At 36.0% G+C, this 20,237-nt stretch overlaps 1 protein-coding gene across 1 annotated transcript; it reads right to left on the reverse strand.

Annotated features, from left to right (window-relative positions):
* Positions 1-2,684: 2,684 nt before the first annotated feature.
* Positions 2,685-12,319, reverse strand: LOC144438695 (acetylcholinesterase-like). The gene is made up of 2 exons (XM_078127841.1): positions 10,785-12,319; positions 2,685-3,162 (listed from the first exon to the last, which is right to left on the reverse strand). The coding sequence occupies exons 1-2, from the start codon at positions 12,317-12,319 to the stop codon at positions 2,685-2,687; spliced, it is 2,013 nt and encodes a 670-aa protein (XP_077983967.1).
* Positions 12,320-20,237: the final 7,918 nt, after the last annotated feature.

Consider the following 20,237-nt stretch of genomic DNA (forward strand, 5'->3'; position numbering starts at 1 on the left):
GTGTGTGTACGTGTACGTACGTGTGTCGCTATGATTAGTATTCAGCTTCCGGGCAGACGATGTTCAGCGCTGTGTATTGCGTTTCTCGGTCTACAAATTCACTGGAATTGGCAAAACTATAAAATAATAACAATAATGTACGCCCTCCCAGTCCATAATGGACTCAAGCAAACTTTGCACTCCATAATGGGCTCGGCTGTCGCCTCGCCCATTATGTCGTTCAAAGTTTGCTTTCGTCCATTATGGACTGGGAGGGTGTACATTATTGTTTAAATATTTTATGAGTGGGTAAGAGGGTTACTTAATACAAGTTATGAAAACAATAAAGTATAGATTACGAATTACTTAATGATAAGTTTACATTTACGCCTCAAAATTATTAATCACGGAGAATATACCTTCATCTTTACATTTTATAAATATGGTTATTTGTACCGTCCATGGTTATTTGTACCGTCTATATAATAATATTGTCACGGGTTTCTTGTAAGTGGAAACTATATCTGATGACAGACATCAAATTACAGTTTCACGATCATTAGAATTTTGAAGCTTATGAAAAAAATATGATAAAAAGAGAGAATTACAAGTTACGAAAGTAGCCACGAACTCGCATGATTGTATGTATGTATGTATGTATGTATGTATGTATGTATGTATGTATGTATGTATGTATGTATGTATGTATGTATGTATGTATGTGTGTATGTATGTATGTATGTATGTATGTGTGTGTATGTGTGTGTGTGTGTGTGTGTGTGTGTGTGTGAATCAACACACATTCGGTTATCGAAGACCTTAGCCAACGTCTCGTTGTAGTACAGACAATGCTAAGACTTTATGTCACAGTAGGTTATCATGGCATGACATTAAATCAAAGAGAGAGACAGACAGAAACAGACAGATCGAGTCAGTCAGACAGACAGACAGACAGACAGACAGACAAGACAGATCGAGTCAGACAGACAGACAGACAGACAGACAGACAGACAGAGACAGGTCGACAGTCAGACAGACAGACAGACAGACAGACAGACAGACAGACAGACAGACAGACAGACAGACAGACAGACAGACAGACAGACAGACAGACAGACAGATCAATGAGTGGAGACCGTTACCGCCCCCCCCCCCCCCCCGTGGCATTATTTGGGACCGCTTCAGTCGGGCTAAAAACACTGACGATTATATATTCAAGTTTAGTAGAAATAAAAGTATCAAGGAGTGAAGGATTATTGCACAGGAAACCTAGACAAATACTAACCACAAATAACATCGGTCGGCAATGTGTCTGTCATCACAGCAAAATATACGAACAACACATTTCCACTTTCATCAATGTCAAACAATTGCTACAAATCATTCTTTTATTGTTCTGAATCATTAAAAGTTACGAAATGAAAACTATTTCCAAATGTTCATTTCTTTATCCCAATATTGAAAGCATCAAATACTTACAAACAAATAAAGTATTGTAGTTAAATTATTATGGGAATGCACGTTTAGAGTTTTAGAATCTTCTTTTGTAAAATGACAAAGTTCAAAGTTATCCATCGTACAATTATCATAAATCAATCTGTTCCATTCCACTGGTATGAAGTCATTTCCCCCATTTTGGATTTAGACTCTAAATTATGACTGACTTGTTCAGGTGTGTTCTCACCTGAAGAACTTCGACTTTTTCCATACAATAGAAAGAAAGTACTGTTGTAGAAATGACGGCACGAAGATACCACTTCATGGAGTTGATAACTGAAGGTTCACAAGTGTAATGGTATGTGAGGTTAACCAGACAGGCCGATAACTTGGTACTTAACAAGTTTAGTACTGTGTGAGGTTAACCAGACAGGCCGATAACTTGGTACTTAACAAGTTTAGTACTGTGTGAGGTTAACCAGACAGGCCGATAAATTGGTACTTAACAAATTTAGTACTGTGTGAGGTTAACCAGACAGGCCGATAACTTGGTACTTAACAAGTTTAGTACTGTGTGAGGTTAACCAGACAGGCCGATAACTTGGTACTTAACAAGTTTAGTACTGTGTGAGGTTAACCAGACAGGCCGATAACTTGGTACTTAACAAATTTAGTACTGTGTGAGGTTAACCAGACAGGCCGATAACTTGGTACTTAACAAGTTTAGTACTGTGTGAGGTTAACCAGACAGGCCGATAACTTGGTACTTAACAAGTTTAGTACTGTGTGAGGTTAACCAGACAGGCCGATAACTTGGTACTTAACAAGTTTAGTACTGTGTGAGGTTAACCATATGTATATAAACGGCAGAAATCCAGAGTTTAACAAATTTGATCTTTCGCCGTTTTTTAATAAAGTTATGTTACCATATTTTTCAGATGACAGGGTTTCGTATAACGTGTGTTGAACCCAAATACCCAATTTCTTCGGCGTTGCAAAGTCTTAAGATGCTAACATAATCATGATAATAGATGTACGTAGCCAGTAGCATTCCAATCACTATATCTACTTCATGTCTAATATCATTAGCATTACCTATTGTAACAATAGTTTATAGAAATCTACAGCCCTAAATTTTTTTCACTGTATAATCTATTTGTAACAAGTTATAGAAGGGTTTGAGACAAAGTTCAAGAATTATCATTAAACTATTACTAATCCAATATACAGCTAACGTAGTGCCCCCACCAGCCCTCCAGCGCAGCGTATTATTCTAATTCTGTGACGTGTTTTGCTTGTGATGTCGCCCCCGTATTGTTAGCATCCGATCTACCGTCATCCAAAGACTTTGCGACATTCTCTAATCTTTGATTTAAACTATTTATTTTATGATATTCCCGACCAATGTTGTTTACTTTCACATGATAACCACAGAGGGCGCCACACAAGACGAACACTATAACTACAAGCGCAATAACGGTTCCGATGAATATCTGGATCAAAACTGAAGTTTGACGCAGTGTTAATGACAGACCTAAATCTGCTCCAACAACTGTAATGCAATTGGTTGGCAGTGGTGGACATGATGTTGCCGACAATGACGGTATATAGTCGTTCCAGAAAACTGTGTCTTCAGCCTTTACGCGGTTGTCAACGGTGACGACGAGATCCAAGTTCAAGTATTGTTGTTGTGTTGTTGTATATTCTGGCCATATTACGTCAACGGGATCTCCTTGATTAGGATTTCTGCAATGAATGAAAACTATCGTTTAGTCTATATCAACAGAAAACAATTTTGATTTCATATAGATGAATGTAACTGGCACGATGTGTGGTAATGAAAAGTTGAGGGAGGGCTTGCAGGAAGGAGGGAAGGAAAACAGATGAGAATAATGGAAGTTGAATCACGGAACACTGGGTTTGTTTCAATGGCATGCCATTATATGTGTTCTATATGTATATGCATACCATCCTATACCTACTTGGGAATTATCTTTCAAAGTAACGGTAAATTTAAATTATTTAGTTATGAAAATTATGAAAATTTGGTTATGAACGGACAGCGTGCACGAGGTGCACTGAGACAAACACTATCCGTATATAATTATATTGCTTCTCCATAGCTCTTCAACTCATCAGAAGTACTGTCTAGTCTATTTTTATGTATGGTTCAGAAGTTTAGGGAACTTTTAACTTTAAACTATACAAATCAAAACAATGTGAAGAACTTGATAATGAAGATTTTATTAAACGTTTCTTTAGTGATAAACATCCTTTTGAACAAATACATTCTAAATTTGCAAACAAGTGTTGGGTGTACACAAAAAGTCAAGTAATATTGCCTCAAAGGCAGAATTAGGAAGTTATCCAGTCATTGTGGAAATCTGTATACAATCAATGTGCTTTCAACTCTGAAAAGAAAACTCATGGTAACAAATGAACAGCCTTTGTCGATAAGTTGGGATAACTGAGCTTAATAGTGATGTTGATGTACCAAATTTTAGTAGTCAATTGAAAACCGTGTATATCGATAGTATTTGGATACGAACGATTAAAAAAACTGACAACAACAAATTACGTACCAATAATAAATTTAAAACAAATTATAAATTTGAACCATATCTAGAACAAGTAAATACTCTTTAGGACAGAATTGGCATAACTAGGCTCAGGATCTCAGCACATAATTTACCAATTGAAAGACTACGATACCAAGGAATTCCCCGGATGAAAGACTATGTCATTTATGTAATACTAAATCTATTGGTGATGAAATCCATGCTATAATGGATTGTAGTACTAAATCTATTGGTGATGAAATCCATGCTATGATGGATTGTAGTACTAAATCTATTGGTGATGAAATCCATGCTATAATGGATTGTAGTACTAAAGCTATTGGTGACGAAATCCATGCTATAATGGATTGTAGCACTAAAGCTATTGGTGACGAAATCCATGCTATAATGGATTGTAGTACTAAATCTATTGGTGATGAAATCCATGCTATAATGGATTGTAGTACTAAATCTATTGGTGATGAAATCCATGCTATAATGGATTGTAGTACTAAATCTATTGGTGATGAAATCCATGCTATAATGGATTGTAGTACTAAATCTATTGGTGACGAAATCCATGCTATAATGGATTGTAGTACTAAAGCTATTGGTGACGAAATCCATGCTATAATGGATTGTAGCACTAAAGCTATTGGTGACGAAATCCATGCTATAATGGATTGTAGCACTAAAGCTATTGGTGACGAAATCCATGCTATAATGGATTGTAGCACTAAAGCTATTGGTGACGAAATCCATGCTATAATGGATTGTAGTACTAAAGCTATTGGTGACGAAATCCATGCTATAATGGATTGTAGTACTAAAGCTATTGGTGACGAAATCCATGCTATAATGGATTGTAGTACTAAAGCTATTGGTGACGAAATCCATGCTATAATGGATTGTAGTACTAAAGCTATTGGTGACGAAATCCATGCTATAATGGATTGTAGTACTAAAGCTATTGGTGACGAAATCCATGCTATAATGGATTGTAGTACTAAAGCTATTGGTGACGAAATCCATGCTATAATGGATTGTAGTACTAAATCTATTGGTGACGAAATCCATGCTATAATGGATTGTAGTACTAAAGCTATTGGTGACGAAATCCATGCTATAATGGATTGTAGTACTAAATCTATTGGTGACGAAATCCATGCTATAATGGATTGTAGTACTAAATCTATTGGTGACGAAATCCATGCTATAATGGATTGTAGTACTAAAGCTATTGGTGACGAAATCCATGCTATAATGGATTGTAGTACTAAAGCTATTGGTGACGAAATCCATGCTATAATGGATTGTAGTACTAAAGCTATTGGTGACGAAATCCATGCTATAATGGATTGTAGTACTAAAGCTATTGGTGACGAAATCCATGCTATAATGGATTGTAGTACTAAAGCTATTGGTGACGAAATCCATGCTATAATGGATTGTAGTACTAAAGCTATTGGTGACGAAATCCATGCTATAATGGATTGTAGTACTAAATCTATTGGTGACGAAATCCATGCTATAATGGATTGTAGTACTAAATCTATTGGTGACGAAATCCATGCTATAATGGATTGTAGTACTAAATCTATTGGTGACGAAATCCATGCTATAATGGATTGTAGTACTAAAGCTATTGGTGACGAAATCCATGCTATAGTGGATTGTAGTACTAAATCTATTGGTGACGAAATCCATGCTATAGTGGATTGTAGTACTAAAGCTATTGGTGACGAAATCCATGCTATAGTGGATTGTAGTACTAAATCTATTGGTGACGAAATCCATGCTATAATTGATTGTAGTACTAAATCTATTGGTGATGAAATCCATGCTATAATTGATTGTAGTACTAAATCTATTGGTGATGAAATCCATGCTATAATGGATTGTAGTACTAAATCTATTGGTGACGAAATCCATGCTATAATGGATTGTAATACTAAATCTATTGGTGACGAAATCCATGCTATAATGGATTGTAGTACTAAATCTATTGGTGATGAAATCCATGCTATAATGGATTGTAGTACTAAATCTATTGGTGATGAAATCCATGCTATAATGGATTGTAGTACTAAATCTATTGGTGATGAAATCTATGCTATAATGGATTGTAGTACTAAATCTATTGGTGATGAAATCTATGCTATAATGGATTGTAGTACTAAAGCTATTGGTGATGAAATCCATGCTATAATGGATTGTAGTACTAAATCTATTGGTGATGAAATCTATGCTATAATGGATTGTAGTACTAAAGCTATTGGTGATGAAATCTATGCTATAATGGATTGTAGTACTAAAGCTATTGGTGATGAAATCCATGCTATAATGGATTGTAGTACTAAAGCTATTGGTGACGAAATCCATGCTATAATGGATTGTAGTACTAAATCTATTGGTGATGAAATCCATGCTATAATGGATTGTAGTACTAAAGCTATTGGTGACGAAATCCATGCTATAATGGATTGTAGTACTAAATCTATTGGTGACGAAATCCATGCTATAATGGATTGTAGTACTAAATCTATTGGTGACGAAATCCATGCTATAATGGATTGTAGTACTAAATCTATTGGTGATGAAATCCATGCTATAATGGATTGTAGTACTAAATCTATTGGTGATGAAATCCATGCTATAATGGATTGTAGTACTAAAGCTATTGGTGATGAAATCCATGCTATAATGGATTGTAGTACTAAAGCTATTGGTGATGAAATCCATGCTATAATGGATTGTAGTACTAAAGCTATTGGTGATGAAATCCATGCTATAATGGATTGTAGTACTAAAGCTATTGGTGATGAAATCCATGCTATAATGGATTGTAGTACTAAAGCTATTGGTGATGAAATCCATGCTATAATGGATTGTAGTACTAAAGCTATTGGTGATGAAATCCATGCTATAATGGATTGTAGTACTAAAGCTATTGGTGATGAAATCCATGCTATAATGGATTGTAGTACTAAATCTATTGGTGATGAAATCCATGCTATAATGGATTGTAGTACTAAATCTATTGGTGATGAAATCCATGCTATAATGGATTGTAGTACTAAATCTATTGGTGATGAAATCCATGCTATAATGGATTGTAATACTAAATCTATTGGTGATGAAATCCATGCTATAATGGATTGTAGTACTAAATCTATTGGTGATGAAATCCATGCTATAATGGATTGTAGTACTAAATCTATTGGTGATGAAATCCATGCTATAATGGATTGTAATACTAAATCTATTGGTGATGAAATCCATGCTATAATGGATTGTAGTACTAAATCTATTGGTGATGAAATCCATGCTATAATGGATTGTAGTACTAAATCTATTGGTGATGAAATCCATGCTATAATGGATTGTAGTACTAAATCTATTGGTGATGAAATCCATGCTATAATGGATTGTAATACTAAATCTATTGGTGATGAAATCCATGCTATAATGGATTGTAGTACTAAATCTATTGGTGATGAAATCCATGCTATAATGGATTGTAGTACTAAATCTATTGGTGATGAAATCCATGCTATAATGGATTGTAGTACTAAATCTATTGGTGATGAAATCCATGCTATAATGGATTGTAGTACTAAATCTATTGGTGATGAAATCCATGCTATAATGGATTGTAGTACTAAATCTATTGGTGATGAAATCCATGCTATAATGGATTGTAGTACTAAATCTATTGGTGATGAAATCCATGCTATAATGGATTGTAGTACTAAATCTATTGGTGATGAAATCCATGCTATAATGGATTGTAGTACTAAAGCTATTGGTGATGAAATCCATGCTATAATGGATTGTAGTACTAAAGCTATTGGTGATGAAATCCATGCTATAATGGATTGTAGTACTAAAGCTATTGGTGACGAAATCCATGCTATAATGGATTGTAGTACTAAATCTATTGGTGACGAAATCCATGCTATAATGGATTGTAGTACTAAATCTATTGGTGACGAAATCCATGCTATAATGGATTGTAGTACTAAATCTATTGGTGATGAAATCCATGCTATAATGGATTGTAGTACTAAATCTATTGGTGATGAAATCCATGCTATAATGGATTGTAGTACTAAATCTATTGGTGATGAAATCCATGCTATAATGGATTGTAGTACTAAAGCTATTGGTGATGAAATCCATGCTATAATGGATTGTAGTACTAAATCTATTGGTGACGAAATCCATGCTATAATGGATTGTAGTACTAAATCTATTGGTGACGAAATCCATGCTATAATGGATTGTAGTACTAAATCTATTGGTGACGAAATCCATGCTATAATGGATTGTAGTACTAAATCTATTGGTGACGAAATCCATGCTATAATGGATTGTAGTACTAAATCTATTGGTGATGAAATCCATGCTATAATGGATTGTAGTACTAAATCTATTGGTGATGAAATCCATGCTATAATGGATTGTAGTACTAAATCTATTGGTGATGAAATCCATGCTATAATGGATTGTAGTACTAAATCTATTGGTGATGAAATCCATGCTATAATGGATTGTAGCACTAAAGCTATTGGTGATGAAATCCATGCTATAATGGATTGTAGTACTAAATCTATTGGTGATGAAATCCATGCTATAATGGATTGTAGTACTAAATCTATTGGTGATGAAATCCATGCTATAATGGATTGTAGCACTAAAGCTATTGGTGATGAAATCCATGCTATAATGGATTGTAGTACTAAATCTATTGGTGATGAAATCCATGCTATAATGGATTGTAGTACTAAATCTATTGGTGACGAAATCCATGCTATAATGGATTGTAGTACTAAATCTATTGGTGATGAAATCCATGCTATAATGGATTGTAATACTAAATCTATTGGTGACGAAATCCATGCTATAATGGATTGTAATACTAAATCTATTGGTGACGAAATCCATGCTATAATGGATTGTAGTACTAAATCTATTGGTGACGAAATCCATGCTATAATGGATTGTAGTACTAAATCTATTGGTGACGAAATCCATGCTATAATGGATTGTAGTACTAAATCTATTGGTGACGAAATCCATGCTATAATGGATTGTAATACTAAAGCTATTGGTGATGAAATCCATGCTATAATGGATTGTAGTACTAAATCTATTGGTGATGAAATCCATGCTATAATGGATTGTAGTACTAAAGCTATTGGTGATGAAATCCATGCTATAATGGATTGTAGTACTAAATCTATTGGTGACGAAATCCATGCTATAATGGATTGTAGTACTAAATCTATTGGTGATGAAATCCATGCTATAATGGATTGTAGTACTAAATCTATTGGTGATGAAATCCATGCTATAATGGATTGTAGTACTAAAGCTATTGGTGATGAAATCCATGCTATAATGGATTGTAGTACTAAAGCTATTGGTGATGAAATCCATGCTATAATGGATTGTAGTACTAAATCTATTGGTGATGAAATCCATGCTATAATGGATTGTAGCACTAAAGCTATTGGTGACGAAATCCATGCTATAATGGATTGTAGTACTAAATCTATTGGTGACGAAATCCATGCTATAATGGATTGTAGTACTAAATCTATTGGTGATGAAATCCATGCTATAATGGATTGTAATACTAAATCTATTGGTGATGAAATCCATGCTATAATGGATTGTAGTACTAAAGCTATTGGTGATGAAATCCATGCTATAATGGATTGTAGTACTAAATCTATTGGTGATGAAATCCATGCTATAATGGATTGTAGTACTAAAGCTATTGGTGATGAAATCCATGCTATAATGGATTGTAGTACTAAAGCTATTGGTGATGAAATCCATGCTATAATGGATTGTAGTACTAAATCTATTGGTGATGAAATCCATGCTATAATGGATTGTAGTACTAAATCTATTGGTGACGAAATCCATGCTATAATGGATTGTAGTACTAAATCTATTGGTGATGAAATCCATGCTATAATGGATTGTAGTACTAAATCTATTGGTGACGAAATCCATGCTATAATGGATTGTAGTACTAAATCTATTGGTGACGAAATCCATGCTATAATGGATTGTAGTACTAAAGCTATTGGTGATGAAATCCATGCTATAATGGATTGTAATACTAAATCTATTGGTGATGAAATCCATGCTATAATGGATTGTAATACTAAATCTATTGGTGATGAAATCCATGCTATAATGGATTGTAGTACTAAATCTATTGGTGACGAAATCCATGCTATAATGGATTGTAGTACTAAAGCTATTGGTGATGAAATCCATGCTATAATGGATTGTAGTAAAACATCTGTAATTGAAACTAGAAACCAATTTCAGAGAACAATGTTTTTCAAAATTATCTCAAAAAGAATATATCAAAAGAATGAGTTCAAATGATGATTTTATCACTAATAGCTTTTGAAAATTCTCTAATTCTTTATTATCTTGAATACTGTAGTTTAGTGTTTTATATATATTTATAATTATATATTGTTTTTGTTGTTTCTGTATGTTGTTTTTGACTTAGATAATGTATTTTTTACATTATTTCTTGTCATAAAATATAATAACTACATGTATAGATGTAGAACAAAGGGTATGAAATTGAATGTGTGTGTGTATGTGTGTGTGTGTGTATGTATGTATGTATGTATGTATGTATGTATGTATGTATGTATGTATGTATGTATGTATGTATGTATTTTGTATGTACGTACGTACGTATGTATGTATGTATGTATGTATGTATGTATGTATGTACTAGTACAATGAAATCGCCATATATCCGTCACTTACCCTGTTTTTGCAAAGTTAGTCCAGTATTTCATGACGGCTGAACTCAAATTACGTTGTTCATCTGTATATAGGTAACTTACAGCTACTGAATTGGGTGCCCCAAAGACAAACCCTATTTCAGCGCCATGGGCACCTCCTTCCAACCAGTCTGGGTAAGGGCTCTCTACATGTAACATTTCGCCATCGTGGGAAAACTGATAAAGGTACGTTTTTCCATCTTCTTTCGGTGGTTTGGTATGTTTCAGTGCTACTTCAACAATAGGAGACACAAAAAATTGGTCTCCAATCAGTCTGAAGAGGTTAACAAGTCTAAGACGGTCGCTGGAAGGGGTTTTCCAGACGGTGTAGTGATTCAATACAGCAGTTGGCAGTAATCCAACTTTATCTTCATAGTAAGGATGAATGTAGTTACTAACTACCTGTTGAAACTCTGTCGAAGTTAGACCACCAGCAGCAGCAGAGGCGTTAAAGTTGGCCTTTATAATATCCATTAGATAATAATATAATTTCCCTTCATTACTATTAAATCCAAGAAGGAGGTCGAACTTTGTGAAGTTCGAAAGCTTGTCAGTCAGGTTTTCCGGCGAGTCCTGGACAAATTCACCATCGACTACCGGTAAAAAAGGGTGTAAATTTATATGTTTTGATGACAGATCTGGTGTGTTTCCAACGATTTCTTGCCACGTTTTCGTTCGGAGACATGACACTAGCTCTCTGTGATTGTTAGTTTTAGTGCAGTTGAGGGCAGAGCCAAGTCGACGTGCTCTCATCACTGGATTAGCAGCCATATAGTAGGACGTTGGTACATTACTCTGTATTATTCCTCTCTTAAACAGTCCGTCATTACTTGGTGATAACATTTGGAAACCAACACTCATACCACCGGCTGATCTCCCAAATAAAGTGATTTTGTCTGGATCACCACCAAAACCATCAATGTTAGCTTTCACCCAGCGAATTGCAAGCTGTTGGTCAAGGAGACCGTAGTTACCATTGGCGTATTTATCCATGGTACTCAAGAATCCAAGAGCACCGAGTCTGTAATTTACAGTGACAACGACTACGTTTTGCGATGCTGCTAGAACAGACCCATCGTATAACATTGTAGTACCGGTCGCAAAACTACCAGGATAAAAGAATACCATCACTGTTAGTAGTTCATCATCTGTATTGTCTGGTGAATAGATATCCAACGTCAGACAATCTTCACTCATTCTTGTATGAGAAAGAAGTGCTACAGATGCAGCAATGGCAGACTCACTTTGTGGACAGATGTCACCATATTCAGTAGCATTGAGTGTATCTTGCCATGGCTCCACTGGTACTGGGGGTCGAAATCGTAAACGTCCAACAGGTGGTTTTGCGTAGGGAATCCCGCGAAATATGTTGAAACTGGTTCCATAAAAATCACCACTTACGCCTCGTATCGTGCCAAGACTAGTTTCTACTTCAGGCTGACTCATGGCGCCATTGCCCTTGAAAATCAGGAATAAGTATATCCAGTATCCAGTGAAAACACCCATGAACGGCTCCATGTTGACATCTACTGTCCGAAATGCAGTACTCCTGTTAGGCACCGGTAAAACTGTTTCAAAGTCTTGGGAAAGAAGAATTTTACAGGTAGTGGAGTTATTCGTGAATAGCTATGACAACAAAGGTGTGACGCGTTAGTGTCTTGGAGAGCTTATGTTAGGTCAGCTAATTTGTTTATTTGAAAGACTTTCACTAAATACCTGCGCACGCAACTTCATTTAAAGAGAATAGTTTTGTCAGACCTGATGTATTAAGTCACCGTTACAATGGAATGGAAATTGGCTTTGGAACAAAGACACATATGTATAACATGTTTTAGGGCGTGTTTTACAACTGCCGACTGTCTATGCTAAAATGAACATATAGTCAGTCAGTCAGTCAGTCAGTCAGTCAGTCAGACAGACAGACAGACAGACAGACAGACAGACAGACAGACAGACAGACAGACAGACAGACAGACAGACAGACAAGGCAAAAGAGTGGTACGTACAATGAATGTAATCGATGTTTACAAGGTAAAGGCTCGATGACTCTAGGAAAAGCTTTGTCCATGCTCCAGGCACGTGTATTAATTCAACGGATATGATGTGGGTACTTATAGCACTTGAAAGGGGGGGGGGGGGGTGTATGGAATAGCACTTGAAAGGGGGGGTGTGTGGAATAGCACTTGAAAGGGGGTGTAGTGTATGGAATAGCACTTGAAAGGGGGGTGTATGGAATAGCACTTGACTCACGATCTTTGGTGGAAAAATTAAAGAAAGATCAAGTGTAGTTTATAGATATATGTCAAACTGACATCATGTGTCTTTCCTTTTCAAAACAACGATTTTACAATTGTTTGAAACACTGTTAATAGAATAATAACAGAACAGTTTATGAAATGACGAAACACATATCCACACAACTTGAAAGGTGTCTTTTGATCAAATGGCCATAGTATGTATCATATACAATATAGCAAAACCATTCCTTTTCTTTTCTCAAAGTTTTTTTTCTTTACGTATTTTTTTCTGTAAGTACATGTGTAAAAGTTTTAGATACTAAATTTAGTCTACATAATAGCTTGATATTAATGATACTCACTCCTATCAAACTTCTTGTAAATTATACAATTTATCATAAAACCTAATTATTTGATGTAATTAAATGAATAAATAAGTAAGTAAATAATAAATTCGTAATTACCCATACATATTGCCTGGAAATATCTGCTCCAAGAACTGAGAGTGCACGTCATAGTGTAAGATGGAGTGCGTGCATAATTTGCAAAATTTGCAGAGCTACCACTGCAGTGCTACGTATTGTCTTGTATATACATTGAATACAGGTTAACTAAATCCATCAACAATGTTATTGTATGACGTATACGCTATCAATTAAAATACTATAAAATAAAAGACAAGGTGAAAATGGAATAGGAAGATTTATAGTTTCTCGTAAACTTTATAGATTGTCCGACACCCTAATGTACATATCCACTACCTATTGACCGCCATCAGAGTAGAGTGTCACCGCTGTATGTATATGTATACACTAGATCGTACAGTCTGTTTACTAGACTGTCGACAGTCGCTCGCGCCTTTTTCCCTACGTTTTATCTAAACTCCGGTCCGGCGCAACACTAGTAATAGTATAATCGCAAACTGATATCGAGGGCCGTATTGCGAAGGCTGAAATGTTTGGTCTTGCTAGGCAAACTGATGGAAAGGTAACATTCGTAAAAAATAATAATGACAAACTTAAGGGTCCATTTCTCTCACACGAAAGGGATGGATAGGTTATTAACCTGTTCAAAGTTTTTGTTTACCTTAAGATTCATATTTTTAACGTTCCCAAAATTTGAACAATAATTACACCTTTCATGTTCACATATTTTGGACTCCCTAAGTTTGTAAAGAATTAATAAAAAAATGGGTTTTTAATCTTCTTTTAACTTGGCCTGTCATTCACTAGAATGTCGTGAATTTATAATCATTGTGTTTGGGTTCAGACATGACACTGTTTATACACGTCGCCAAACACCTAGTTAGAGAAATGAATATTTATTACAATAGCTTACATGGTGTCAAGACAATAGGTACGTGTCTGGAGATGTCATTCAAGTTAAAGTTTAGTGTTCGTAGGAAGCTCATCTCCTATTGTAACGACCATAGCGTCGCAGGTTTGAGTTACTTGGATTTTGACCGTGGAGGGGTGAGCATCTTTCCTGGCTCTGGCTTTGTAGTGAGGCCGTGAGGTCGAACTCAGGGCTTTGATAAATAAAGTCTATGTTCCAGTTATACAACATACATCATCTCATATGCAGTTTACAACATACATCATCTCATATGCAGTTTACAACATACATCATCTCATATGCACATTACAACATACATCATCTCATATGCACATTACAACATACATCATCTCATGCAGTTTACAACATACATCATCTCATATGCAGTTTACAACATACATCATCTCATATGCAGTTTACAACATACATAATCTCATATGCAGTTTACAACATACATCATCTCATATGCAGTTTACAACATACATCATCTCATATGCACATTACAGCATAGACAATCTCATATGCAGTTTATAACATAGATAATCTCATATGCAGTTTACAACATACATCATCTCATATGCACATTACAGCATAGACAATCTCATATGCAGTTTATAACATAGATAATCTCATATGCACATTACAACATACATCATCTCGTATGCAGTTTATAACATACATCATCTCATATGCAGTTTACAACATACATCATCTCATATGCAGTTTACAACATACATCATCTCATATGCACATTACAACATACATCATCTCATATGCACATTACAACATACATCATCTCATGCAGTTTACAACATACATCATCTCATATGCAGTTTACAACATACATCATCTCATATGCAGTTTACAACATACATAATCTCATATGCAGTTTATAACATAGATAATCTCATATGCAGTTTATAACATACATCATCTCATATGCACATTACAGCATAGACAATCTCATATGCAGTTTATAACATAGATAATCTCATATGCACATTACAACATACATCATCTCGTATGCAGTTTATAACATACATCATCTCATATGCAGTTTACAACATACATCATCTCATATGCACTTTACAACATACACCATCTCATGCAGTTTACAACATACATCATCTCATATGCAGTTTACAACATACATCATCTCATATGCAGTTTACAACATACATCGTCTCATATGCAGTTTACAACATACATCATCTCATATGCACATTACAACATAGATAATCTCATATGCAGTTTACAACATACATCGTCTCATATGCAGTTTACAACATACATCATCTCATATGCACATTACAACATACATCATCTCATATGCAGTTTATAACATACATCATCTCATATGCAGTTTACAACATACATCATCTCATATGCACATTACAACATACATCATCTCATATGCAGTTTACAACATACATCATCTCATATGCAGTTTACAACATACATCATCTCATATGCACATTACAACATACATAATCTCATATGCAGTTTACAACATACATCGTCTCGTATGCAGTTTACAACATACATCGTCTCGTATGCAGTTTACAACATACATCGTCTCGTATGCAGTTTATCCTTTTACTACAATACTTGGCTGGTGAGTTTGAATCACTTAAATACCCTGTCTCGGAGTCTTCTTTTTTCTCGTGTTTGTCCAGCCAATGCAGAGTGCAGATCCAAGGGAAACACAAAATAAGGTTGGCACGTACAAAACCCCTGAAAACAGAGTCTTTCTCAGTGTAGAGCTATGTAGAGGACGAGTATAAAGTTGGCGTTAGATTCAGATTCAGGTAGTGTCATATTGAGCATCAGATAGCCTCAGATCCGAATACACCCGACAGCAGTGAAGCAGAATCCTTCCCTGTAGCCTCAACGGTATTATTTCAGGTTTGAGTCCGTCAGGTGTCTTCGGATCTGAGGCCATCTGACGCTCAATATAACCTTCATAAGATAACGCTACCTGATTCTGAATCTGAATCTGAATCTGGATCTGGATCTGAATCTGACGCCAACTTTATACTCGTTCGATCGATTAATTACTCAAATTGGTCATTGATATTCATCGGATTATTATCAAAACCTAATCAGTTCTGGCCATTACCCTACAGAAAATGTCTATGAAATTTCGTTTGAATTGATGCAGCCGTCTTTTCGGAAATCGTGATACACACACACAAACACACACAAACACACACACACACACACACACACACACACACACACACACTCACACACACACACACACACACACACACACACACATGCACAGACACACAGACACACAGACTTCATCTGTATATTATAACCTTCAAAAGCATGCAGTGTCTACATCCACAGCTAACAAGACTCTAGATAAGATTTTGTAGACATTCAGTAAATTGCAAAACATTAACATGTGTAACTGTGTACGGTTACAAACACGGATTGGAGAGGCTGTTTTTTTTTCAAGTACCCATTCATCATGCATATGGCCACTTTAATTACTTTTAAGGCATGCATTACTTGGAGTTAATCATGCATGTAGGAAGTGATTGAATTAATCAGTTGTTTTCTTCAAGTATAATTGAAATGATTTCAGGGTCGTTTGCAATGTATCATACCCCCTAGTCTGTAATATTTCTGAGTTTAAGTGATCGTAGTACGTATACCTACACATATGCATAATACAGTGTGTGTGTGTGTGTGTGTGTGTGTGTGTGTGTGTGTGTGTGAATTACCCTCCTAAAGGAAATAATGACACAGAGAGGAGTTTGGCGGCAAAACCGGAAGTTCATCATTTATTGGAACTCAGCTCCACCAAGCAAGTCAGAACAGTACATAAGCATAAATTCAAACAAGAATCCTGAGTCTGTACAAGAGTAAAAATGTCTAAGTATCAGTATTCAACAATATTGTACACAACTATAAATTCTCAGTCGAAGTGGCATACTAATAAGTGTATTGTATTTTTGTATTGTATTGTATTGTATTGTATTGTATTGTATTGTATTGTATTGTATTGTATTGTGTTTACTATACCATGCTTTCCACAGCATGTTGTTAAGTAATAAAGTTATTATTAATAAGCCGTGAGCTGAAAATGTCACAATACCATAACTGCAAATGTACTAGTAAAAGTATCATACAAATGCAAAGATACAAGCTCGTAATGAGCTAACTAAGTTGTAAGAAGTCTACAAATAAAAACATTCCTACATGTTCAAATACAAAAATTCATGGAATTTCGTAAATAAGACAAAAATGGAGCTCGGAGGGAGGGTGGGAAAATGCACGACATTACCCAGCGGAGGAAAGTACAGAATGGCGGGATGATTAACGCATGCGCTGGCCCCATGCCAATGTTTTGCTACAACACAGGGAAAGGTCAAAGGCCAGTCATAGATGGTAATTAAAATAAATGAAACATTTACAACCTGTGTGTGTGTGTGTGTGTGTGTGTGTGTGTGTGTGTGTGTGTGTGTGTGTGTGTGTGTGTGTGGTAGGGGTAGGGGGTACAATTTGTAGGAACATAGTACCAGTGTTTATTGGTCATTCTGTAATTACTTGCTAAGTTGTGATTAGCTATGATTCACCGTCAGTTCATTGACTCTAAACAATAACCTAGATTGTAAGAATCTCGCAGATTACCCCAGTTTGTTCTGTAAACTGTAGTACATGTCCTGTATTCAACTGGCCATCTATGTAGTACATGTCCTGTAATAAACTGACCATCTATGTAGTACATGTCCTGTAATCAACTGGCCATCTATGTAGTACATGTCCTGTAATAAACTGACCATCTATGTAGTACATGTCCTGTAATCAACTGGCCATCTATGTAGTACATGTCCTGTAATCAACTGGCCATCTATGTAGTACATGTCCTGTAATCAACTGACCATCTATATGTAGTACATGTCCTGTAATCAACTGGCCATCTATGTAGTACACGTCCTGTAATCAACTGGCCATCTATGTAGTACATGTCCTGTAATCAACTGGCCATCTATGTAGTACATGTCCTGTAATCAACTGGCCATCTATGTAGTACACGTCCTGTAATCAACTGGCCATCTATGTAGTACATGTCCTGTAATAAACTGGCCATCTATGTAGTACACGTCCTGTAATCAACTGGCCATCTATGTAGTACACGTCCTGTAATCAACTGGCCATCTATGTAGTACTTGTCCTGTAATCAACTGGCCATCTATGTAGTACACGTCCTGTAATCAACTGGCCATCTATGTAGTACGTGTCCTGTAATCAACTGGCCATCTATGTAGTACGTGTCCTGTAATCAACTGGCCATCTATGTAGTACGTGTCCTGTAATCAACTGGCCATCTATGTAGTACGTGTCCTGTAATCAACTGGCCATCTATGTAGTACACGTCCTGTAATCAACTGGCCATCTATGTAGTACATGTCCTGTAATCAACTGACCATCTATGTAGTACATGTCCTGTAATGAACTGGCCATCTATGTAGTACATGTCCTGTAATCAACTGACCATCTATGTAGTACATGTCCTGTAATCAACTGGCCATCTATGTAGTACATGTCCTGTAATCAACTGGCCATCAATGTAGTACATGTCCTGTAATCAACTGGCCATCTATGTAGTACATGTCCTGTAATCAACTGGCCATCTATGTAGTACATGTCCTGTAATCAACTGGCCATCTATGTAGTACATGTCCTGTAATCAACTGGCCATCTATGTAGTACATGTCCTGTAATCAACTGGCCATCTATGTAGTACATGTCCTGTAATCAACTGGCCATCTATGTAGTACATGTCCTGTAATCAGCTGGCCATCTATGTAATACGTGTCCTGTAATGAACTGGCCATCTATGTAGTACATGTCCTGTAATCAACTGGCCATCTATGTAGTACATGTCCTGTAATCAACTGGCCATCTATGTAGTACATGTCCTGTAATCAACTGACCATCTATGTAGTACATGTCCTGTAATCAACTGACCATCTATGTAGTACATGTCCTGTAATCAACTGACCATCTATGTAGTACATGTCCTGTAATCAACTGGCAATTTGTTTCAGCATTTGCCTACAGTTAGTATAAACCTTTGACAAGAAACTTGAAAAGTTTAGGTACTGCTGCCATAGTGCTGTAGGTGGTGGCATCAGAAACACATGTACCTGGGAATTTCATAATTTGTAACTAGTTTCTGCACTTGCAGCACAAAAAACATTTTTTACCCCATACCCTGGAAACAAATTTTTGTTCTGTCTAGAGTTGGTCAGCATATTTTTCTCTACTTTTGGTCAGTGACCGTGAACTTAAAAAAAAAATCCTCCAGCTTCCCTTCCCCCTCCCCAACAAATGGTGGTCAAGATGAAACAGATTGCCACATTCATTTCACAAACTGACGCAGCTCTATAAGGTTAAACATTCATTTCACAAACTGACGCTGCCCTATAAGGTCAAACATTCATTTCACAAATTGACATGGCCCTATAAGGTGAAACATTCATTTCACAAACTGATGCAGCCCTATAGGGTCAAATATTCATTTCACAAACTAACGCTGCCCTATAAGGTCAAACATTCATTTCACAAACTGACCTGGCCCTGTAAGGTCAAATATTCATTTCACAAACTGACGTGGCCCTATAAGGTCAAACATTCAATTCACAAACTGACGCAGCCCTATAGGGTCAAATATTCATTTTACAAACTGACGTGGCCCTATAAGGTGAAACATTCAATTTCCCAAACTGATGCAGCCCTATAGGGTCAAATATTCATTTCACAAACTAACGCTGCCCTATAAGGTCAAACATTCATTTCACAAACTGACCTGGCCCTGTAAGGTCAAATATTCATTTCACAAACTG

This window comes from Glandiceps talaboti, chromosome 8 (assembly GCF_964340395.1).
Source record: "Glandiceps talaboti chromosome 8, keGlaTala1.1, whole genome shotgun sequence".
NCBI classification, from domain to species: Eukaryota; Metazoa; Hemichordata; class Enteropneusta; family Spengelidae; genus Glandiceps; species Glandiceps talaboti.

Excerpts from the sequence above, each read along its gene's own strand:
- LOC144438695 (XM_078127841.1), bottom strand. The coding sequence starts at position 12,319 with ATGGAGCCGTTCATGGGTGTTTTCACTGGATACTGGATATACTTATTC. Across the intron at positions 3,163-10,784 it reads ACTAACTTTGCAAAAACAGG|AAATCCTAATCAAGGAGATC; the intron begins GTAAGTGACGGA and ends CATTCATTGCAG.